The sequence below is a fragment of the Engraulis encrasicolus genome, chromosome 12 (genome assembly GCF_034702125.1).
Source record: "Engraulis encrasicolus isolate BLACKSEA-1 chromosome 12, IST_EnEncr_1.0, whole genome shotgun sequence".
NCBI classification, from domain to species: domain Eukaryota; kingdom Metazoa; phylum Chordata; class Actinopteri; order Clupeiformes; family Engraulidae; genus Engraulis; species Engraulis encrasicolus.
Window position 1 is genome coordinate 40,988,359 of NC_085868.1, and position 24,524 is coordinate 41,012,882.

The following is a 24,524-nucleotide window of genomic DNA, read 5'->3' on the forward strand; positions in this document are numbered from 1 at the left end:
AATTGTTTCACTGAACATTTAAGGGAGAAGATAAAATAACTCTCTAGGACATTGTATTATCCTCAAAATGATGCAGGGTCCATTCTGTAGTAGCCTACAGTAGCTGTAGCCTCTCTTCGCAACTCCTGTTTTGTCTGCCTACCTGCATGGTTGCTGGTGGCGCACGGCAAGTTACAAAAAAATTGGGGTGCACGACCTCGCGCTGCGGCAGATTGCGGAGGGGCGTGTGACGTCATTTTGAGCGCACGCCATCGTCGCGAGGGAGGTATGAATGAGGTTAGCGCCAGTTACGCTAAGTATGAATCCGCCTTGAGTCTGAGTACTGCTCACACAAAACACACACACTCCCTTACACACCTTCTTGGTACGTTTATTAGTTGTTAAGTGTGTGTTCCGATCCTGACGTGGTCCCTTATGCGTTTGTGTTTCCCAGTGCGTTTCTACGAGGGTGTAGTGGAGCTGTGTCTGACTGCGGCGGAGAAGAAGGACCCCCAGCGGCTGGGCCCCCACTTCTACAGGAACGGGGAGCCAGAGGAGGACCTGGCCGGCCAGCAGGCCTTCCAGGAGAGGTGGGGGCAGTGGGGTCAAAGACAACTTAACATCCTGGACCACAGACCAATACACAGACTTTTGCACACTGGAAAAATATGTGAACCCACACTATAGAATACTCTTTATGTCAAAAAAAGTTTCAGTTTGCGAGTGTTTGGGAATGCCGTGCCACTGGGTCAAAGATGTCTTTGTCATTCAGTGTAACGGATGCCTTCTGCTGACTGTAACTGTAAAAAAAATATGACTTTTTATTTATTTATTGTTCCAGGGAATTCATGAAAGCCATGGATTTACTTGAAACAATATCACTTGAAACAATTTAAAAAACACGTTTTTTTGCAGCTACAGTCGGCGGAAGGTGTCCATAACACTGAATGACAAAGACATCTTTGACCCAGTGGCACGGCATTCACAAACACTCGCAAACTGAAGCTTTTTTTTTGACATAAAGACTATTCTGTAGTGTGGGTTCACATATTTTTCCAGTGTGCAAAAGTCTGTGTATTGGTCTGTGGTCCAGGATGTTAAGTTGTCAAGTCAACAGAAACATGCAAATGAGGAATTGAAATCATTGAAACGGCACTGTATAATCACAGTCAATGACGCTTACATTAGGTATGACAAGTGTACTGTGTACAGACTAGATTTAAACGAGTTGTGTGTCTCTCCATGTTGAATTGAATTAGGTCGAATGCAGCTTTATTTGTATAGACGGAGAGAGATATATTGTGATGGAGTGACCATCACTAGGGTTGTGGGTATGTTCTGACTGTCACGCATATGAGCCTGGCTCTTTGGTGTAGCGGTCAGAGCCCCAGTTTACTACCCCAGAAGGTTTGGGTTCGAGTCCCGGCTGGGCAACTCTACTCCCCTTTGCTACATGTATTTTTAAATATTATTTCTTATTTTTTTTTAATGTTCTATCTATTCAGGTTGTTGTGCTACAAGTGTGTGACGGACACTATGCAGGACCTGGTGAACCAGAGCAAGGCGGCGCCACAGTCTCCAAGCGTCCCCAAGCAGCCCGGCCCACCCGTCATGACGTCAGACCCCAACATGCTCAGCAACGAAGACGCCTCCAATCACGTAAGCAGAGTTGCTGTAGTGTGCTTTGTGTATGGAGTCATTATAACTCGACTACCACATGTCTAGATATGTTGAAGGTAGAGAGATTGTGTGTGTGTGCGGGCGTATATAACCTAGCCCATAGAACTGATTCTAATTCAGAGATGTTAAGTCAAACATAATATGTGCATGCTAGAAGGAAATGGTTTTGTGCAAAAGAGTTTTGAACCCTCGATGATACCATTCATCCCAAACAAAGAATGTTTTGAAAAGTGTCTTTGTGTTGTTGTGTGTGCAGTTTGAGCAGATGCTGGGCCTGGCCCAGAGGTCTCATGATGAGCTCTTCCACATCGCCCTCTACAACTGGCTCATCCAGGCAGACCTCGCTGACAAGCTGCTGGAGGTAAGGGCTTTACAGGCCTGGGCTGAGTTTTATGTGGAAGACTATGTGGTTTAAATGTTTTTATGCGGTTTTATGAGTTTTATGTGAAACACTGTTGCCAAAGCGTGCAGTAACTGTAAGCTACAAGGTTATTCGTTGGTCATCACTTTGTATATCGTTTTACCATTGTTTTACCATTTTTGTCACTTTTTAACCCATTGTGTCCTGGAGCGACATATACGCTGCATTCAGGTTGTTGAGATTTGAGCTGTTTTACAAAAAATATGGGTATATTAGAGGTGTATGAACACAGTCTAGTGCAAAATGAAGGTTCTAGCTTTTAAATGCAACTTGTTTCATGTTTTATATGCTTCCAAGCTGAGATATTTAGGTTTTAATAGGGAGAGGGCACCTTCTCCCAAAAAGGGCTTAGGATAAAATGGGTTAATTGACTTATGGGAGTTTTCAGTTTTGTTCCTGCTACCCTCTGTTGGCTATGACCACTGTAGGTATTGTACATTTGGCAGTCTTGGCTCTTGACAACAGAGCTCCCTTTTCAATTTATTGGTGACTTTTCCATGCCTAAAGGACATTGTACAGTCAGCTTTTTAAAATCACCATTTCGAATGGTTCATGGTTTTTGAGCTGAGCATAGATCCTCGACTTCACCAGAAGCGAGAAGAACTGCTCTTTTGTACTAGGGATTAGTCCTTTAACCCATTTTGTCCTAAGCCCTTTTTGGGAAAGGATGCCCTCTACCTATTAAATCCTAAATATCTCAGCCTCACAAACATGACATGAGATGCATTTAAAAGCTAGGACTCTTGTTTTGCCATTCAGCTCTAACTGACCCACATATTTAATAAAACAACTCAAATCTCAAGAACCTGAATGCAGCGTGTCCATGTGTCTTCAGGACACAATGGGTTAAAAAGGCGGTGTGATGTGATGTGATCACTAGGTGAACTCGCCGTACCTGGAGGAGCACCTGATGCACATCATCAAGCAGGAGCAGAACAAGGTGCGCAACATGGACCTGCTGTGGAGGTACTACGAGAAGAGCCGCAACTTTGGCAAGGCCGCACACGTGCTCGCACGCCTCGCAGACATGCACAGGTATGGAGCAAGGCTTACACATTAAACATGGTGAACAGTGTTGAGTTACACACACACACACACACACACACACACACACACACACACACACACACACACACACACACACACACACACACACACACTGTTGCAACAATCGGCCAGGATAAAAAAATGTTGCTCCAAGTTTGTAACTCAATATGGACCGTAAGATAAAAAAAAGATACAAGCTGACTTTGATTGGCCTTCCTACTGATCTTCTGTGTGTGGGCAACTACCACAAAAGCTGTCTTACCCACAGCTTCCAGTCTTCTGTCTTCAGCACTTGCACATGTGTCATGTCATAGAAATGGCCATAGTATTTAGGTTCCAAATCAAGTTTTTGGTTTTTGTTTTCAGAAATTGTCTGTGGTGTTTAAGCTTGCTGTGTCATTTCTTTCTTTCTGTCTCTCTTTCTTTCTTTCTTTATTTATTTCTTTATTTATTTCTCTCTTTATTTCTCTATTTATTTCTCTCTTTCTTTCTTTCTTTCTTTCTTTCTTTCTTTCTTTCTTTCTTTCTTTCTTTCTTTCTTTCTTTCTTTCTTTCTTTCTTTCTTTCTTTCTTTCTCCCGTCCGTCCTTCCCTCCTTCCTTCCTTCAGTACGGAGATCTCTCTGCGCCAGAGGCTGGAGTACATCTCGCGGGCCATCCTATCTGCCAAGAGCTCCTCCTGCACCTCCTCCCAGGGGGCCGACGGGGAGTTCCTGCACCAGCTGGAGGAGAAGATGGAGGTGAGGGCTCTAGTCTCCACCACATCTCATCTACTCTCTTGTGCACTTGACCTCAGTGTTACTGTTTCAAATTAAACCATGCTCAAATTTAACGGTGGTCCCTGTGTAATGAACAGTATGAATCCTTGAAAGTAGAATTAATGCTTTTGTCAACACTTTGGACACTTTGGGAAAGCAATTGCAATCTGCTGTAAAATCTGCTATTGTGTCTGTTTTTTTGGAAAGGTGTACGTGATTCCTTATTTTTCTGCAACATGTTTTCACATGTTAAAATGCTCTCCATTTTGATTCTAATGGGTGTTGCCTGTGTTTGCACACGGTAGGTTGCTCGTATCCAGGTTCAGATCCAGGAGATGCTGAACAGACGCCACTCTCAGCATCCCTCAGCACAGGCCGCCATTGCCCAGCTCAACTCAGAGCTCATGGACATCACAAAGGTAGCACAATATTTAACTTGATGTCTGTCATTGTATACCAAATAATCAAAATGTATATCAAAGAATCACCTCCGGTATCTAATACAAAGGATCTGTCAAGGTGCGGGTACACCAAGAGCAATCGGCCCTGAGCGAATTCCAACGATTAAAGTCAAGCTAATATTATGCTAATGAGCAATGATGCGGTTCGAAAACCTAATTTGAATGTTCACAACTCCGAATCTCCCAGGCAGACAAGCGAGAGTCGTTGTGTGATTTGGTAAAGCGAACATGACAATGTCAAGTCCAGAGCGAATAAAGCGAATTCATGGCGAAACTTCTTCAGCTATCTCGGTTTCTCGGGTTGCTTCGGTTGTTTTCGGTGTCAGCAGCATGTGTGTAAAGTGACCAATAGAGGCCATTTCCAGCCCTTATGTTACTCCACTGGCATGAATAGCGAAGTTGTACTGAATTTGCTGAGTAACTTGAAATATGTTTGCATAACTTAAAAGTATGCTGAGTAGAAGTAACAATCTTAGCTTTCATTTGCCGGTTTATGTAATTGGCCAAATAATTTCAAACGTGACTGTTTTTGCAACTCTAAAATGTTCCAATAAACCTGGGATTAATTGCTTGCATAAAATTTTGTATGATCACCCTTTTCCCGTGCCGTGTTTCCTGCTCAGCTCTATGGGGAGTTTGCTGATCACTTCCAGCTGTCGGAGTGTAAGCTGGCCATCATCCACTGTGCGGGACACGCCGACCCCATCTTGGTGCAGGCGCTATGGCAGGAGATCATGGAGAAAGGTGGGCGCTCTTGAAGCAAATGGTAGACCAGACGTACACCGTGTTACTTACTACATTGCCGTTTTAAAAGTGCCAAATTATTGTATATAGTAATTATATATGATTACACTGTGATGAAAAATGTATAGATGTAGGAATTTTAATTGTGTTGAATGGTATTAAGTTATTACCCATTGTGTCCTGGAGACACATATACGCTGCATTCAGGATTTTGAGATTTGAGCTGTTTTATTAAATATGTGGGTATGTTGTATGTTAAATATGTGGGTATGAATGAACACATTATAATGGGTCTTGGCTTTTAAATGTAACTCATTACATGTTTTTATGTGCTTCGAAGGCTGAGATATTTAGGATTTAATAGGCAGAGAGCACCCTTTCCCAAGTAAAATTTGTATTACTATTATTCTCGTCACCTCTTGTGTTTATCAGAGCTAACGGACAGTGCCATCATGAGTCCAGCCGACCGCATGAGGGCCCTCAGTCTGAAGCTGGTGTCACTGGGGAAGCTGTACGCTGGGACGCCGCGCTATTTCCCACTAGGTATGACCGGCCACACACACACACACACACACTAACTTTTTATTGTGGTTATTTTCCTCATATGTGTGTCCTCTTGCATGCAAAAATGTGCTCACAGAAATTCATAGAACATTCCACATGCTCAGATGCACTGTTAAAGGTTTCACCCGAGACTCACAATCACAGGTCTCCTGTACATGCCCAACCACCCATACACAAATGGATAATCACCCACACATTTTCCCCATATTCCCCCTGAGGCTCTTCCTATTGCTCCACTGGAGGCTCTCCAGGGTCCACTTCCTCTGGAAGTAATTGTGTAACAGTCCCGCCACCGCCCCAGCTGCAAAAATTGACCCTCGGGATCCAACATGTACTTTTTTTTCTTTTTTTTTTTTTCTTTGAAAAACAAATTGAACCACTTTTCAGTTTATTGCCTTAGCTGTGTTGTAGAAGTCAAGTGAGCACTTGCTTTTTGTGACCAGAACAGTTTGACAGTTGAAACATCTTCACTTGCATCCTTGTTTTCATTCTCTGTGCTCACATTTTCAACTGTTTTCGTGTGTGTGTGTGACTGTGTGTGTGTGTGTGTGTGTGTGTGTATGTGACTGTGTGTATGTGACTGTGTGTATGTGACTGTGTGTGTGTGTGTGTGTAGAGTTCCTGGTGAAGTTCCTGGACCAGCAGGTGTGTGGCCTGGGCTGGGACGTGGGCTTCGTCACCTTCACCATGCTGGAGATCGGGGTGCAGCTGCCACGCCTACTGGAGGTCTACGACCAGCTCTTCAAGACCAGAGTATGTCTTCACTGACTTAGGCCACACACACACACACACACACACACACACACACACACACACACACACACACACACACACACACACACACTGTCTTCAAGACCAGAGTATGTCTTCACTGACTTTTGCCACACACACACACACACACACACACACAGTCTCAAGACCAGAATATGTGTCTTCACTGGCTTTGGACACACACACACACTGTCTCAAGACCAGAATACGCTCTCGTATTAAAACGTAAACGTATGACCTCAATAGTGCGAGACTGCGAAAAATGACTCCTCACTGTCTTTCTTTAGCTTGCATGTGTATTTAATATCATGACAAAGACAAGAAAGAGACTCTTTGGACACATACAAGTCCTCTGCTTTTGCATTGCTTCTTTCACCTGCTTCTGCTATACAGTGGTGCTCATATGTTTACATACCCCAGCAGAATATACGCTTTCTCTGCGATTTCTCACCAAATATGAAGGATTACACAAAACCCTTTTTTTGACTCGTTGCTAGTGACTGGCTTAAGATATTTATTAGCAATGTTTTGTGTTTACTTTTTCAAAAGCATGATCACAACCCAAACTACCCAAATGACCCTGTTCAAAAGTTTACATACCCTAGTTTCTGATGCTGAATATGGCCCTGTTTAACATCAGGGACCGCTCTAAATTGTTTGTGGTAGTTGTGGATAAGGCTCTTAATGTTCTCAGATGACAAAACAGCACATTCTTCCTGGCAGAATGGTTATTTCCTATAATATCTTTGGGTGTCTTGCTGGAACCTCACATTTGAGGTTTCCCCTGAGTGGCTCAATGATGTTGAGATCAGGAGAGTGAGATGGTGGCAATATGAGGGGGTTTGGTTGGAATCAAGCCATTGGGCAAGGGAATCATTGCATTGCAATGATCATTGCAAGGGAAATTGTTCAGGAGGCATAGGACAACCAAAAAATAACTTTAGGTGAAATATAGGACAACATGAATTTTTTTTTTAAACTGTACAGCAAAGAGGCACTTGAGGAAAGATGGGCTGTTGGGGGTTGCCAGGAGAAAGCCATTACTACAAAAATGCAAACATGTTATTTTGCATATGATACACCAAATAGCATAGTGAGAAGCATCAGAATGCCTGTGACAAAGTCATTTGGATAAATTAGATCAATATGGAACTTTTTTCAGCCACTATTAACAGTACCATTTGGAGAACAGTCAACGGAGCCTATGATGAAAGCTACACCATCCCTTCTGTGAAACATGGTCATGGACCACTGATGTCATGGGGACATTTGAGTTACAAATGCACTATACTTTTGGTCCATACTCGCAGAATGATGAATACATTGCCCTGTGGAAAATACTGGAGGAAACTTGACACTCATCAGCCTTGAAACTGCACATGGTCCATTGTTTGGACATGCCAACATGTCAATATTCCGACACAGAAAGCCAAATCAACCCGTCATTAGCTTCAGAAAGAATAAAATGAAGTTTTTGAGTGACCGGCTTACTCTCCTGATCTCAACATCATTGAGCCATTCAGGGGAAACCTCAAATGTGAGGTTCCAGCAAGACACCCAATAATTTTATAGGAAACAACCATTCTGCCAGGAAGAATGTGCTGTTTTGTCATCTGAGAACATTAAGAGCCTTATCCACAGCTACCACAAACAATTTAGAGCGGTCCCTGATGTTAAACAGGGCCATATTCAGCATCAGAAACTAGGGTATGTAAACTTTTGAACAGGGTCATTTGGGTGGTTTGGGTTGTGATCATGCTTTTGAAAGAGTAAACACAGAAGATTGCTAATAAATATCTTAAGCCAGTCACTAGCAATGAGTGAAAAAAAAGGTTTTGTGTAATCCTTCATATTTTGTGAGAAATTGCCAAGAAAGCGTATATTCTGCTGGGGTATGTAAACATATGAGCACCACTGTATCTGCTACAACATGTGATTCCTTAACCCATTGTGTCCTGGAGCGACATATACGCTGCATTCAGGTTTTTGATATTTTAGCTGTTTTATTAAAATGTGGGTATGTTAGAGCTGAATGAACACATTCTAGTGCACAATGAGGGTTCTATGTTTTAAATGCAACTCATTTCATGTTTTGTGTGCTTCAGAGGCTGAGATATTAAGGTTTTAATAGGGAGAGGGCACCTTTTCCCAAAAAGGGCTTAGGACAAAATGGGTTAACCCATTGATGCCTAAAGCACTTGCAAAAAAGGCTGCTGAATGCCTAAGCCCTTTTTTAAAAACTTGCCCTCAGCCTATAAAAAACAAAATATCTCAGCTCTGAAGCACATAAAAACATGCAATAAGTTGCATTTAAACGCCAAGACCCTCATCTTGCATTAGAATGTGTACATTCAGCTCTAACATACCACGATTTTTAATAAAATTGTCTTAAATCTCATGAGGCTGAATGTTGCGTCATGCAGCTCCAGGCGCCAGGCCCAATGTTGCGCAACGCAACATCCACCATCAATGGGTTAAGATGATTTTTTTTTTTTTTTAAGTAAAAGTCTCCCCACACTTTCTAACTCTAGTTTATATTTGTGTTTGTACACAGGACCCTTGCTGGCAGAGGCTGAAGAAGCCCCTGCATCTGGTGGAGTGCATTCACGTGCTGCTGTCAGGATACGTTGATGACCCCACCAGAGTCCCCACCTACGACAGGTAACTTCGCTCGGTCGCTTCGCTCCCTCGACTAGGCTGCAGCTATGTTACAGTTTCATTATTGCTAGAACCCTGTACTCCAATGTCTGGGCTACAGCCCCGGATGTTTGCACAACCTAATGACACCTCTGTTCACCGGGCGGTCACTTCACATCAGTGGTAGAAGCCTACCACATGCACACCTTGACCAATCACCCCAAAATAATATGCTCCATCATTTGGGATGTATTCAATTTGTTATGAATTAATGAATTGATTTATTACTTTGCTATTTCGTATCGCTTGGAGGGTTGCTGGGTCTTTCTATATTTTGGTGCAGTATCAGTTATATCTTTTTATTCTCATCTGTCCTCCAGGCGGTGCTTCACGATCTTAATTGGGGGGCTGTGAACTGTAGTAACCTTATACCTTTGTCCCTCTTTTGACCTCGTTGTGTTATTCTCATCTGTCCTGCAGGCGGCGCTTCACCAACGTGTGCCTGGACAACATCTGTGGCTACCTGGTGGAGCTGCAGTCCCTCAGCCCCAACGCCGCCCTCCAGCAGATCATCGGCAACTTCAAATCCCTACAGGCTAAACTGGAGAAGGTGCACTGAGGCAACCCTGTCCACCGCCAAAACAACCAGGTCCCGCCCGGCCGGCACTCACTGATGAATGCTGCGGACCACCTAACACAACCAGCCAGCCCCCCCCCCCCAGCATTGACTCCTTGTGCTGCCCACCCAAAAAGCTTTTTTTCTGAACTGATAACCAAGACTCTGAGGCTCTTATTTTTTCCTCTACGTGTGTGCGTTTGTGCGTTGATGCATCTCCTGGAACTGTGTGAAGTGTGTGTGTGTGTGTTTTTGGCAAAATGCTCAAGATTTGAAGTAGTGCGAGAGGGAATTATCGGCAGTACCTGTGGGCAAGTGTCTATCCTCAGGATTTTCCATCGCCGCTGGTTTGCTTTGACCTTTTCGTCATCCATGGACAAAAAAAAAAAAATCAACAGTGTTTCACATTAACACAAAACATTGTGCCATCAGAAAATAAGTTATGGTGCTTCTCTTTGTCACTTTTGCCTGCCGGAAATGTCCTGTGTGTTTTTGTTTGTTGCGGTGCATTTACAGTACTGTACAAACAGCAAAACCATCACCTTTGCCACCTATGGGCTGCTACTGCTCACAGCACATAAGTATGAGGAGTGTGTGTATGTGCGTGCGTGTGTGTTTGTGTGTGCATATGAGGGAACGAGTCAGAGAGACAGAAGAAGAAAGTGATGTATTTAAGTTGTTGAAGAGCAGTCTTTTGATTGGGAAACTATCAGAGTGATCCTGTGCCTCGGTTGCTAGTACAGTATAAACACAAGAAAGTGAGCATTTCCCCTTAATCTCGTAGTTTATTTTACTTTGATGAAGAATGATGGTATGTGCTCTCAATGGGGCGTCCTTCTTATGTCTGGTGTCAATGAGTCCTTTGACCTGAAATCTGGCTGTTAGTTACTAAAGGTCTTTGGATATTTTCATTTTAAAATCAAGACTCTGATACTAAGGTGACTAAGTGATTAAACATCACTTAGGAATGTATTTGTATTGATTGAAAGAAAACTTTGAACTGAAATTCAGATTTTGTATACATATACAGGTCTGGATGAATTTTTTATATCTGGCAAATGTTTTTTACATGTGAAAACATTTTGTTTGCTAGTGTTTGTATGCCCTCAGTAGTAAAGGGGAATAATAAATAAAAATTTGATCAACCTGACGAGTTTCAAACACAGGTACATATTTATGAGTCAGAACTTTTTTGAGAAATTTGTGAGTCAGAACTCTTATGAAATGTCCAGCACTTGATCCTGTTGTTAACAGCCAAATCAGTTGAAAGTGTGGGAAGTGATTGTGTCCCACCAGACTTTGTTTACGCAGATATGGTTTATCTGAGATTGTTCCCTGTGGAAAGACACCTTGAATCCTTATCGTAATTGAGCAGTGAACTGGGGACCAATTACTCAATTTACTAGATACCTGCAATTATGTCATTTTAGAGTCCCAATTTCTGTCCCTGTCCACAGAAACTCTTAGCCCTGGTGGTGACAAAAAGATATCATTATATATATATATATTAAAATACCGTGATATAAAATCTTGATCTTGAATTTGAAATCAATTTAAAAAGATAGCTTGACCTTGAATCCAGATTGATTTTTTTTAAATCATCAAGGATATATCAAACACTAAAAAAATCCAGATGCTGAGATCCATCTCGCAGCGCACCGTTTGCAGAAGTGGACTTCTCCCCTTACTGGTGTGAAGGCAACCAATCTGTGCATCAAACTGAAATTCAGACAAACCATTTTATTGTAGCTGAAAGTTACGCGTACTGGTTAATTAACCTTTACATAAAAAAACACATTTATTGAGTCAAGTATAGCAGTAGCCTACAGTAGTTGTGTATTCATTGGATTTTTGGCATGCCAAAATTAAAGCCAAAATTTAAAAATGAGAAGTAGTTCACAATATATGTTTTATTACAAATTACAAATTTGAAAATGTTGCCAGTAACCTCAACAAAACCTCAGTCTAGGCCTACAGTATAAGCGGACAGGCTCTGGCCATTTCCAGCGCATCATCTGCAGTGGTGGTAGTGGTAAAAAAGGGCCTGGAGTCCTCTTTTCCTTAACTAAATGACCCATGTCTTAGCAGGTTTACCTAACTAATTCCTCTTCATGTTTTACTGTTTTAGTAATTCTATGTGATAAATAAAGCACCTTGTATCGTTATAATTAGGTCTGCAGTGTAAAAAAAGATCTTGAACAGGCCCTGGATCATTGCCATCTCACCGTAGACAGCAGCAGTGGCAGTTGAGTTTCTTCACTCCGTGCAGGAAGATGTAGGGGATGATGCAGGTGTAGGACGCCGCGATGTAGCTGGCCACCTCTACCACCACCTCAGAGGCCTGTACGTTGCTGGTGATGCGCAGGAGCAGATGGGTCAGCCAGCACACCAGGAAGACCGAGGCCACCGCCACCACGCTCTTGGCAGCCCGCACCTGACCTCCAGCGCTGGGACCGGCCTTCGCCTGCGCCACTACTGCTTTGGCTGCTGCCTGAAGCTGAGGCTGCTGCTGCTGGACAGCTTCCCCTGATGCACCTGTTGGAGCACTGGAGCCTTGCTGTGGTGGTTGTCCTGCTGGAGGAGTTGTATCTGCGGCGCCCCCTTGAGGTTTGTCCGGCAGCGACGCCGGCGCCGGCGGTGGCTCACCTGTCCCCCTGATGCGCTGCTGGTTCCTCATGAGCGTCACCACGATCTGGATGCTGGCGAAGACGATGCCAGCGATGGGCACGGCATTGGCCAAACTCAGGTACAGGATCTCGTAGACCTGGTGGGTGGCGGGCGACGGGAAGGCGTCCAGGCAATCCACCTCGTCGTCCCCCTCCTCCCCCGTCCCCACCTCGACGAAGATGAGGTGTGGGATGCTGAAGGCGATGGCCACGGTCCAGCTGCCTGCCAGGAGCGCGGCCACCAGCCGCAGGTTGTCCAGACGGACCGGAGCGCCGCCGCGTTTTAACGACCCCACCAGCTTCTGGTACCAGAAGACGCTGATGAAGAGCGTGGAGAAGATGCTGCTGGTCTCCGACAGGTCGGCGCAGAAGCGGAAGACGCGGCAGTACGGCAGGCCCATGAACCAGCCGCCGTTGAAGTCGGCCATGGTGTCGGGCAGGTCCACCAGGTAGTTGGTGATGAGGTTGGACACGGCCAGGTTGATGAACAGGGCATCGTTGGTCTTCAGCTGGGACCTGGAGCGTGGCAGCGAGCTGAAGGCCAGCCAGTTGTTGCCCACGATGCCCAGTAAGCACATGGTGCCCCTGGAGAAGGACTCGATCCACTCCTCCGCATCCATCCGTCAGCTTGCTCCTACTAGGGGCTCCAAGGTGCTCTCTCTGGCTTTGAGAGCATGCAAAAGCAGTTGTCTTTTTTAGAGGACGTTACCTAGATATCTAGACAGCCTCCTCTAGTGTTAACATCATTTGTCATATCAAGCCCCACCCAGAAAAAAAGGGGAGAGAGTGTCTCTGAGGACTTGTGAACTGTGCTTAGTCAAATAGCATCTGCTGCCTTGAGAGCAAGCAAGAACAGTTTATCGAAGTCTCTTGCAGAGCACTTACTCTTGCCTCTACTGTTGACATGCAATATGAAGCGCCACCCACTAAAAAGGGGAAAAGGTTTTCCCTGATGACTTGAGGCATTGTTTTCAGTCAGAAAGCATTCAGAGCGTTGATTGGGGGAAAACATCCGTCGTAGGTCTCAGATGACCTCTGAGAGGATGATCGCAAGGCTTCTTGTCTTGCCTGTTCAATAATTGATAAATGTATGAAAATGTCCTTCAACTCAAAGAACAGGTCATGGTTGATGGGGAAGTGAATAACCGGTGCTCTCCCTTCTCTATGTCTAAAAGCTTGAGCATGGTACTGTCCCTCCACACTGCTCCCCTGGGCCGCCAGTTGAGCTATCCCCTTGCAGAGGTGAGGGATAAATGCAACTTTGTTGTGTGCACTGTGAGCTGTGGTGTGCTGAGTCACAATGACAATGGGAATGCGTCAATGGGTCTCTTTCTGGTGCTTTCTGGTACTTGTGCTCTAGTGACATCCTGTACACTGAATTTGTTAGTTGCTTGCTCATTTGTTATGATGTGTCCATCAAAAAATGAAAATTAAAATGCAGATTGTTATCTAGCTATTTGTTTTATTCACAGGTGTGCCAATGCTCATGTCATCAAAATAATGTGGTGTGTCACCAAGGTGTTAAGGCAGGGCTGGGCTGGGGGGGTGGGGGCTGGGGGTGAAATAGGGCACGGGCACTTCTGGCCCCTCATAGTTAGTGGCACAGAGCTTACATAGCGGTGGGCCCCGCACCCTTGTGGGCCCCTATTTTCAGAAATGTAAATAATAATAATAATAATAATGTGTTTTTTTTTTACATATCTGAAAATAGGAGCCCACAAGGGTGCGGGGCCCACTAGGAAATGCCCGCTATGCCAGATTGCCTGTTCAGCCCTGTGTTAAGGTAACACAATAGATCAAGGTCTCTCAACCTTTTTCATTTTTCTCAACTGTTTTAATCGTTTCCACAAATACCAGAACAAACAGATAATGCTATTTTTTTTACACTGCCTTGGCCAGGCCGACGTAGTTGGACTGCATGTTGAAGACGGTGTAGTACTGCCTGATGAACACGTCACCCAGGATCCAGAGGGCGGAGCCACCGTTGGCCAATCCAGTCCTGCAGCCGAAGTTGTTGGACTGCAGAGAATGATGACAACAACGAAAGACATAAAATGAACGCCATTTGCAATTTTGGACATATGGTACACTGTTTTCATAATGGGAGATCAGACCTTCATTCAGTATGTGATGTCCATTTGGACACCACACAAGATTGCATTGCCACGGGGTTGTTGTGATGCAGTCCACTAAGGTAGTAGCCTGGTCCTGACCATCCCATAATACTACCATTTCATTTCGTATTCATGGTCTGGCATTTGTTTGCTCTGAAGCGATTGTAGGAAGCAGGAAGTTTGCACTCAGTTATGGTTTGAAATTATTGGACACCTCTCACCCAATCTGGCAGTTACTCAACAACAACATAGCGCAGACCAATGGCTCTGGCGCAGATGTGTACGTCATTGTCACGAGCGTCCTCCCCCTTTCGCCCCCACGTGGGAGGCGTATTCGATTACTGGCTATTTTCTCTCTTGGGGGCGTTGCGATCAAAATTCTACTGCTCCAGGCACTCCACAGAGAAGCACGGCCAGACTACAGTAGTGGAGCCAATCCTTTGGCGGAAGTACGTAGGATGGCTCGCGAGGCCACTAAGGTAGTAGCCTGGTCCTGACCATCCCATAATACTAAGTACGTAGGATGGCTCGCGAGGCCACTAAGGTGGTGGTTTGCAGTCCACTAAGGTGGTGGTTTGCAGTCCACTAAGGTGGTGGTTTGCAACCTTTTTTGTCCAGGCGGTGCTGAAAGGAAGGCGTTCAAGTTGCACTCACACACTATTCCGTGTGATAATTGATTAACTTGTTTGTCTATTTGAATAGAGGTTTAATGTGGACCTTGAATTTTGTTGTTTTGTCACGAATATTATTAAAATCCTTTCTCATCTATTTAACATACAGTATGAATTACATTTCATTTGTGACCCCCTTCTGGAATCCCGACTCCCAGGCTGCGACCCACTGCGCTAAGGCACCTGCCCAGGTATGGACTGAATGCCTATGGGGGACCCAGGTTCAAGTCCGCCCGGTGTCATTTCCCAACCCCACAGGTACTCCCATCTCTCTTTCCCCTTCTTTCACCTCTCAACCTGCCCTGTCAAAAAAGGATTACAAAAACCCCAAGAACTAGGTATAGGCCTACTGTACATAAAAAAGAAGTGAATATTTTTGCTTTGAAACAACTTTCATAACAGAAGTTTCACGAGGCTTCACATTTTGCTGTTCATATGACTTGTGTCATACCTTGACCTTGACCGATAAAACAAGGGCTTACCTGAAGGACGTAGGTGGAAGCGGGCAGGGTGAAGGTGTGTCCATGGATGATGAAAGAGATCTCGGGCATGCTGGAGATGCTACCACAGTTCACTGGGGCCTGCAACCAGCCACACAAATTACACAAAATGGAATTAGTTATGACTTTATGACAAGTGTTTTTTTACTGCAATTCACTGTTTTACTGTAAGTATGAAGCCTACAAAGGAAGTATTATTTACATAATTATAATTTATTTACACTCACCGGCCACTCCATTAGGAACACCTCTCTAGAGCTGAGTTGGACCCCCTTTTGCCTTCAGAACTGCCTAAACTGCCTGCAACAATACTCGGGTAGGCTGTGGCATTCCAACAAAGATAAATTGTTACTAATTGGCCCAAATTGTGCTAAGAAAATATCTTTATGCCATTATATCCCCAGCCTGAAACGTTGATGTAAGGCAGGGTTGACCCATGTTTTCATGCTGTTGATGCCAAATTCTGACCATTCTACCTGAGTGTTGCAGTTGATATCAAGACTAATCAGACCAGGAAACATTTTTCAGATCTTCTAGTGTTGTTTATGGTGAGCCTGTCCAAATTGTTGCCTCATTTTCCTGTTCTTAGCTGACAGGAGTGGCATCAAATGAAGTTTTCTGCCCCTATAGCCCATTTGCCTCAAGATTTGATGTCCTGTGTAATCAGGGATTCTCTTATGAGTGGTTATTGGACTCAATGTTGCCTTTGTATCCGCTCAAATCAGTCTGGCCATTTTGCTCTGACCTCTACCATCAACAAGGCATTTTTATGCCCACAGAATCGCTCCTCACTGATTTTTTTTTCTTTTTCGTACCATTCTTTGTAAACCCTAGAGATGGTTGTGTGTGAATATCCCAGTAGATCAGTATTTTCTGAAATACTCAAATCAAGCCCTTCCAGCTTGACAGTCATGCCATGTTCAAAGACATTTGAATAACCTTTCTTCCCTATTATGATGCTCGGTTTGAACTGCATCGGATCATCTCAACCATGTCTACATGCACAAATGCATTGACTTGCCACCATGTGATTGGCTAATCAGAAATTTGCCTCAATGAGCAGTTGTAACAGGTGTTCCTAATGTAGTGGCCGGTGAGTGTATATTACTATGGAAAAAATGTGGGACTTTAATATCTAGATATATGTGAGTAGAATTTAAAACAATTATGACCGGATTTAATAAAGTCCCAAAATGTCTTCCATATATATTACCTACAGTATTATTTATAAACTTATCAGTCTTTATGTCAAAAGCAAATGGTGTGTTTTTTCATTTGAGCTACACGGCAGTAACTGCATAGTAGCCTAGTAACCCAGAAGAATGTAGTCCTGCCAAGCTACACATGGCGTTCCCACTGAGCTCCACATGTGTGTGGATGTGTCGTATCATCTGTGGAGCGAGGCGGAACTACATTCAACTGGCAAGAGAGCAGTATTGCATGGAGAAATCTCTCTCGCTCTGTCTCTCGCTCTGTCTCTCGCTCTGTCTCTCGCTCTCTCTCAGCAGCTGAGCTACCGTACTTTGAGTTTTACAGTACTTGGCTGTTTAAAATGATGGTGGGACAGGGTATTGTAAGATTTCACAAATGATCGTCATTTCACAAATTATTAATGAGACATTTTTTGTGAATAGTCACATTGTTGCTTACTAGGGCTGGGTATTGCAGCCATGTTCCTGTATCGATTCGATTTCGATTCTTAGGGCTTTGAATCGATTAATCACGATTCAATTCGATTCGATTCGATTCACTCCGAATCGATTCAATCCATTATCTTCTTGGTCTAAGGATTTTCCTCAAAAGATGCTGTTGCCTATTTTTATATAAAAATGTCAAAATTAGGGCTGGGACGATTAATCAACTAATCGTGAATAATCGACTATAAAAAATATTCTGAAAGAATTTTCATAGTCGACAAATCGTTTCGTTTAATTCAGTGCTTTTTTAGTTACTTTTCTAATGCTTTATTACTTTATTGAAACCTAAAATTGCACTGCACATATGAATTGAACGTTATATCTCGCAGTAAATAAGCTATCATGATTTAAAGCTCATTGGGAGCTCAGGGACCTAGTTTTAACGGTTTCTTTCTTTTTTTCCCAATTTCCTTGATGATTAAAGTGCTAGAGTACTTGAAAAATTAATCGTTTGACTAATCGACTATTCGAAAAAAAATAGTTGATAGATTAATCGGGAGAAAAATAATCGTTTAGGACAGCCCTAGTCAAAATGTCAAAAAAATCGATTTTGTGCCCTGTGAATCGATTGTGTTTTAAATGATATTGATCGATTATCGATTGAATCGATTATTTTACTCAGCCCTATTCCTTACTAATTTGAAATAAATAAAAAACTAAACAGCCCTTCCAAAGGGGCTGCTCACTTTGCACATCAAAGAGCAAAAGGGCTCCTTTTCACGTCATACAAGTCAATTTCATCAGGACCAGCATTAGCTAGATCTATTAAGACTCACATCTCATATACAAGCGCATACACTGTACAGTGCATGCATAGACACCATTTACAGTACATATGAAGAGTTCAGATGCAAAATCCCCTAACTCCATTCCTGAAGACCTGCACTTCTATAGTTTTAGAGAACCCAGTTGTTGGTTTGGTTTACATTCATGTACTTTATGATACATATAAATAGTTATATTACACAAATACAATAAAAAATACGCAATTTTGATAGCTTTGTAGTGAATAAAAATGAATTAAGATTATTTTCTGAAAAGGCACTTAGAGGGTTTTGCATCTGAACTCTTCATATACTGTACATGTACATACAGAACTCATACACATATACTCCTTGCCTCTACTCCCTCTGAATATTCACTCACCATCTGGCTATAAGAGCTGCTTGCTCCGACAGCGTTGTTGAGGCTGCTAATGTCGTCATTGGGTCCAACAATCAGGGAGGTTCCCGTGTCCACGATGGCCTGGCATCCCTCCTTGCAGGCAACCACTTGGCCGTTGACAGTGATGCTGCAATTTAAAAAATGCATCGCTCAAACCCAATCACTTTGTGTTTAGGATCTTGTGTCTTGCCAATGCCCACAATCACCAGTGCGGGCAACCCGGGTTCATTGGTTAACAATCGAGTGCTTCATATTCCAAATTACCTGATTTTCCTGACCAATTCAAACAGTTGGGCTTTAAACCAGACACTCACCTACATTGGGCATGTAAAGCCAGACCACTTGGAGTATGTGGCACTGGATTGTAAGCTGATGAATCTACATTGGCCATCAGTGACAATCGCCATAATAATTCTATTATATGGGTTACATTTTTTGATGGAGTGAGGTGGAGTGGAGTGGAGGTAGTGTTGGGGGAACTGGGTTACCAAGACGGGGTATGGGGTTAGATAGACACATGGTGTCTGGAGTAGTCCATCATATTTATCTGCTTGTGTCAAGAGCCCAGAATTTGGTGTTTAGGGCACAAACCCTCATCAGTTTTAGCAGCACCTCACACCAGGCGCAGCAGGGGCTCCAGAGGAAGTACCACAGTACGTCCCCAGAGATTCTTTAAGTATATAGAGATATGCCAATGTAATAGGTTGCTATGGGCACCTAACATGACCAGGTTCCGGTCTGCCTAAAGGGCCGTGTCATAATACTCCTAGCATTGAATAGAATAGTCCTTAGCTCTGCCTAGGTCTGCCTAAAGGGGGAAACAATGGGCCGATGGAACCTCTCTCTCTCTACTCTCTCTGGTTTTAGGCCTACCTGTTGACAGTGATCTGCCAGTAGGTCTCCGAGGACAAGGGGATCCAGATGAGGTTGCCAGTGTAGTGGCTAGGGTTGTATCCACCGAAGGTCACCTCGCTGCCAGCTTCAGAGTTGCTGAGTGGATAAGCAGAGGAGAAGGAACACTTGAGCTTTTTTCAGGATATGTTTTTTGCGGCTTTTATGCCTTTATTCTGGACAGGACAGTGAGAGAGTGTGACGGGAAATGAGTGGGAGAGAGAGAGGGGAAGGGTCGCGAAAGGACTTTAGTCGGAAATCAAACCAGGGTCACCGGCATAATGGTATGGCGTCTTTGCTCATTGAGCCACGGCGCCCCCAGAACATTTTAGCTTTGCTCAAGAACTGTGTCTAACTCAATCTAGTACCTCCCACCCTGACCTTTTGCTTGTGGCCCCGTGACGCAATATGTCATTGACGATAAAAATTGTATTCAATATCTTGCAAAAACCCAATTCAAACTTTTTTCTCGTTTGTAATTGAGATTTTGAATGGGGGAAAAAAACAAAGTTTCTCTGCCTAGGCCAACAGCAGGGAAACTTTATGGTTTACTCCACAGAGGCAGAGCGTCAGCGAAGCACACAAAAGGCCACAAGTAAAAGGCGAGGATAGGAGGAAGTTGATTGAAATGGACCCACTGAGTGTGGTTCAAGCTTGTGTGAGGGCAGCATGGACTAATGCTTAGGGATCTAAGGGTTAATAAAGTATAAGGTCAATCTAGTACCACCAGGAGCATTGGCTGGAGTGCACGTGACTCAGCTGATGTGAGGTGCTTATAAGGGAACAGAATGACCATCAGACTCATGTTATAGAGAAGCTGGTTTTTAGAAACCCACCATCTTCACACAAGCTTAAGCTTTGAATAAAATATCTGCTAGTTTGTAATATTATATATCACCTTGCTGTTTCAGGGAATTTGTTCAAAGAGTTTGTTCAAAGTCAATATAAAATACAAACAAACATACATACCCCTATGTGAATACACAGTCGTAATTTTACACGTTCTGCAATACCTCACGTAATTACAAGGCAAGGCAAGGCAAGGCAAGTTTATTTATATAGCGCATTTCATACACAGGTGCAACTCAATGTGCTTCACAAAGTTAACAAATGTAAATGAAAGGAAACAGGGAAGAAAGAAGGAAATGAATTAGAGTCAAAAAGCATTTAAAAACATTAAGATAAAACATAAGGTAAAAATAATAATAAAATAAAATAAAATAAAACAAATTAAATAAAAAATAAAAATAATAAGAATAAGTAATTTAAGCTAGGGGAAAGCATCTGAGAACAGCTTTGTCTTGAGTCTAGATTTAAAGCTATCAATAGTGGGTGCATTTTTTATGTCATCTGGAAGCTGGTTCCAAAGCTTTGAAGCATAGAAGCTAAAGGCTGCCTCTCCACACTTTGTTTTGACTTTTGGAATCACCAGCAAATTCTTCTCCGTTGACCTTAGTGACCTAGTTGGTACATACAGCTGAAACATATCCAGTAGATATGTGGGTCCCATTCCATTTAGTGATTTAAACACAAGTAGCATAGCCTTAAAATCAATTCTGTAGCTTACTGGGAGCCAATGCAGCGATCTTAAAATTGGAGTAATGTGGTCGAACTTCCTTGTCTTTGTAAGAACCCTTGCAGCTGCGTTTTGTACAAGTTGAAGCTGTTTAATGGTTTTATTGGGGAGGCCAGTAAAAAGACTGTTACAGTAATCAACTTTACTAGAAATAAAGGCATGTATTAGCTTCTCCAGATCATGTTTAGACATCAGGCCCCTAAATTTAGAGACGTTTTTTATGTGATAAAATGCAGACTTAGTAATAGCTTTCATGTGACTGTTGAAGTTTAGGTCACTGTCAATGAGGACCCCAAAATTTTTAACTGTTTCCCTTGCTTTCAGTCCCTTCGTTTCAAGGATAGTAGCAATCTTTTGTCTCTCCTCTCTTTTCCCAAATATAATTACTTCAGTTTTATCTGTGTTCAGCTGGAGGAAATTGTGAGACATCAATTAGTTAAGTTGGTCCATACAATGATAAAGTGATTCAAGGGGGGTATAGTCATTTGGGGACATAGATAATTACAGTATGCACATAAAGTAAATCTTGAGATACATGCGGGAAAGCATTAATTCTTTATGGTTGCCACCAACAGTGTCTATTGCAAGTCCCTACCTGCTCAGGTAGAAAGAGAAGTAGTCCTGCTGCACCAGACCCTGCTGGACCATGTTGTTGAATACGGGCTCGGCACCAGAGGCGGCAATGCTGGCGAAGGCCAGGCCCAGAATGCCATCCGCAGGCATGTGGGCCAGGAAGGGAGCCTCGGTCTGGCTCAGGCCAAACATCTGATCGGGCACCTGGATGCCTCCAACCTGCAAGAGGGCAAGTTCTCTTCTGTCAGGGGGTTTAGATGACTATGGGGTTTGAGAGGCTTCTATCTCATTGCACGTACAGAATGTATTATCGTGTGATATATAATCTCATGTGTATGACAATATAAGGCACTCTTGTCTATTCTTTTCTGTTATGATTTGTAGATTGTAAGTATAATATTAGTCATGGTTTGATCAAAGGTATGCAAGTCCACCAAAAATGTGAGCCTAAAAGCACATGATGTATGCAAATGTCCTCTGTTCCTCTTTCTTTCATTTTTCTTCTGTTTTGTTTTTTGATTGGCCTCTGTGATACAGTGCTCCTGTGATATTCATTTTATTTCCTTGTGTGTCATTTAGGTGTCCTTAGTTAGTAATACTTCTGTCCACAAATAACCACCTCTTTCTGGTTATTGGTTATAGGAAATAAGTGGTTTTTTTACATTAATGAATTGTTTTTTATACTATGTAGCATTCACTTTTATATTATATTTATATTATATTTGCATTATTTAATACTCACAAGGACGGTGTCATAGCCCAGGAATCCCGTCATGCTGCCTGTGCCGTACTGGATCTGCAGGGGTTTGTTAGTGAAGCGGAAGGTGGAGGACTGGCCAGCGTTGAACTTGGCATGGTTCTCTGACATGGGAGCAAAGTTCAGAAGAATCATCAGAATTAAATGAAAGCAAACATACTTATTTGTCAAGTTTGTCATGCGGCCTCACCGCATTTGTTCAAGTACAGACTTGACTCTTTTCTAGAGTGAAATGGGTGGTTTACTGAGGATCGAATACAGTCTACTTCATTATGCATTGTTTCACACGCTAAGAAAGCAGGGGTCTCTAGTATTAGTATTATTGTAATAGCACAGTGTACATACATATAGGCTAGTATAGTAGCCTATAATAATATTATAGGCCTAATAGTTTAGTATAGTATAAGGTTAATCAACTAGGCTGTCCCGCAATGCATACATACGGCAGGCAGCACTGTTGCAGTACACGGAGGGCACCCACAGGTTGGAGGATCCGGTGTCAAAGATGACCTTGAAGGACTGGGGAGGGGTGCCGATGGAGATGACTCCAAAGTACGCCAGCTGTGTAGGATGAAAACAGCAAATGTCAGATAGATAGCCACTACGCAATCCTGACAGGTACAAAAACAGCATGGGTGTTACAGTAAATGCAGGCCTCTGCCCAGAGATGTCCCATAGTGCTTTTAACCCATTGTGTCCTGGAGACACATATACGCTGCATTCAGGTTCTCGAGATTGGAGCAGTTTCATTAAAAATGTGGGTAAGTTAGAGCTGAATGAACACCTTCTAAGGAAAAAGGAGGGTTCTAGCTTTTAAATGTAACTCATTTCATGTTTGTATGTGCTTCGAAGGCTGAGATATTTAGGATTTAATAGGCAGAGGGCACCCTTTTCCAAAAAGGGCTTAGGACAAAATGTGTGACAAAGTGAGTTGGTATTCTTACGTCAGCATCGTTGGTCATCTGCTGGTTGCCGTTGCCTTGAGCAAGGAACTTGGCCATGGGCTTGTAGGGGTACTTATTGCTGTACTCCTCCCACAGACCCTGCTCCTCCAGCTTCTCCCTGGCCGTCTTCCCCTTGTTCAGAGGAATCCTGGGAGGAATGGTCAAGGCAAGGAGACTCAGTTTTATTGCCATGCATCAGGGTTGCTGACAGCTTTGGCCAGGCCCAGGGCAAAATCATCTGAAAGGGCCCCTCACTCAATATATACAGCAGGTATCACCAACGTGGTGCCCGCGGGCGCCAGGTAGCCCTCCAGGAGCTTCTGAGGTGCCCACCAAGGATGTTAATAAACAGTGACGACTACCAGATTTTAGTCACAGTTAATGTTTTTTTTTTTAATTTAAATATAGGATTATTTATTCTTCATAACATATAAACAAATTATCATTCAATAATAGTGTGATTTCAGAATGAACCCAAGACATCAGTAGAGGATTTTGATCAAAAGTAGCCCTCGGGTAGCCCTCATCAGCCCTCGGTAGCCCTCGGTAGCCCTCAGACCCAGAAAGGTTGGGGACCCCTGATATACAGTGTAATGGCGACATAATTCTGCACACACACACACCCCTTCCTTTCCGTTCCTGTGCACAGAACAACACTTTGCCCTTGTGTACACTAAAGACACTGGTATGAATAACCACTTTCAAAAAATGATGTACCGCGAATTGCACTGCACAGACTGTTGGTGAATTGACAGCAAATTAAACTACCAAAAAAAGATCCACAAAAGTTGTTTTTAAACAGCATGTTTTATAAAGTTTAAGTATGTTGTTCAATTAGGTTGGCAGTTGGTTTGAGCATCTTTGAACACTGTACGTTGAAGAAACTACTCACCTGACCATGCACTCAGAGAGTGCCATCAGGGCACACAGGATAATGGCAGCCTTCATGTCGATTGGTTGATCCTCTCAAAACCTTCACCCGAATCTAAGCGATGCTGCTGTGGAACTTGTGTTCTTTTATAGGCCTACTCATTGATTGTTCACCCTAAGCTGTGTTTGCCTTCTCTGTGACGTTAAGAAAGCGATCTTAACTCTTTATCGTTTAGGGTTTGTGATAAAACAAATAGATAAGCTGAGTGTCCTTTTCACAACAGAGAAGGACACTCACAACGGAATTTGTTGCTGTTGCTGATGTTTGGTTATTTTTTTGAAGTGTTTTTTATAATTGAGAAATTATTTTGTATGGTATATACATTTTTCAGAATTAGTAATACTTTGTTGGTTGATAGGCCCAT

The 24,524-nt window shown here is 43.1% G+C and overlaps 3 protein-coding genes across 5 annotated transcripts in view; 1 reads left to right on the forward strand and 2 right to left on the reverse strand.

Moving 5' to 3' along the window:
• The window catches only part of nup155 (nucleoporin 155), a 33,156-nt gene extending 22,307 nt beyond the window's left edge, over window positions 1-10,849 (forward strand). For all 3 annotated transcript variants that reach the window (XM_063212213.1, XM_063212212.1, XM_063212214.1), the window contains 11 exons: window positions 434-569; window positions 1,485-1,638; window positions 1,916-2,020; window positions 2,961-3,115; window positions 3,736-3,865; window positions 4,189-4,302; window positions 4,968-5,088; window positions 5,521-5,631; window positions 6,269-6,405; window positions 8,978-9,084; window positions 9,541-10,849. In XM_063212213.1, the coding sequence (XP_063068283.1) occupies window positions 434-569; window positions 1,485-1,638; window positions 1,916-2,020; window positions 2,961-3,115; window positions 3,736-3,865; window positions 4,189-4,302; window positions 4,968-5,088; window positions 5,521-5,631; window positions 6,269-6,405; window positions 8,978-9,084; window positions 9,541-9,679 (1,409 nt within the window). In that variant the 3' untranslated portion in view covers window positions 9,680-10,849. The remainder of the gene's footprint in view (window positions 1-433; window positions 570-1,484; window positions 1,639-1,915; window positions 2,021-2,960; window positions 3,116-3,735; window positions 3,866-4,188; window positions 4,303-4,967; window positions 5,089-5,520; window positions 5,632-6,268; window positions 6,406-8,977; window positions 9,085-9,540) is intronic.
• An 842-nt stretch (window positions 10,850-11,691) lies between these two features.
• On the reverse strand, window positions 11,692-13,150 carry LOC134460266 (annetocin receptor). The gene has a single exon (XM_063212715.1). The coding sequence runs from the start codon at window positions 12,960-12,962 to the stop codon at window positions 11,898-11,900; it is 1,065 nt and encodes a 354-aa protein (XP_063068785.1). The 5' UTR covers window positions 12,963-13,150; the 3' UTR covers window positions 11,692-11,897.
• A 1,004-nt stretch (window positions 13,151-14,154) lies between these two features.
• LOC134460267 (pepsin A-like) lies at window positions 14,155-24,209 on the reverse strand. The gene is made up of 9 exons (XM_063212716.1): window positions 24,122-24,209; window positions 23,230-23,377; window positions 22,729-22,846; window positions 22,271-22,389; window positions 21,551-21,747; window positions 19,362-19,478; window positions 18,471-18,615; window positions 15,610-15,708; window positions 14,155-14,361 (listed from the first exon to the last, which is right to left on the reverse strand). The coding sequence occupies exons 1-9, from the start codon at window positions 24,175-24,177 to the stop codon at window positions 14,224-14,226; spliced, it is 1,137 nt and encodes a 378-aa protein (XP_063068786.1). The 5' UTR covers window positions 24,178-24,209; the 3' UTR covers window positions 14,155-14,223.
• Window positions 24,210-24,524: the final 315 nt, after the last annotated feature.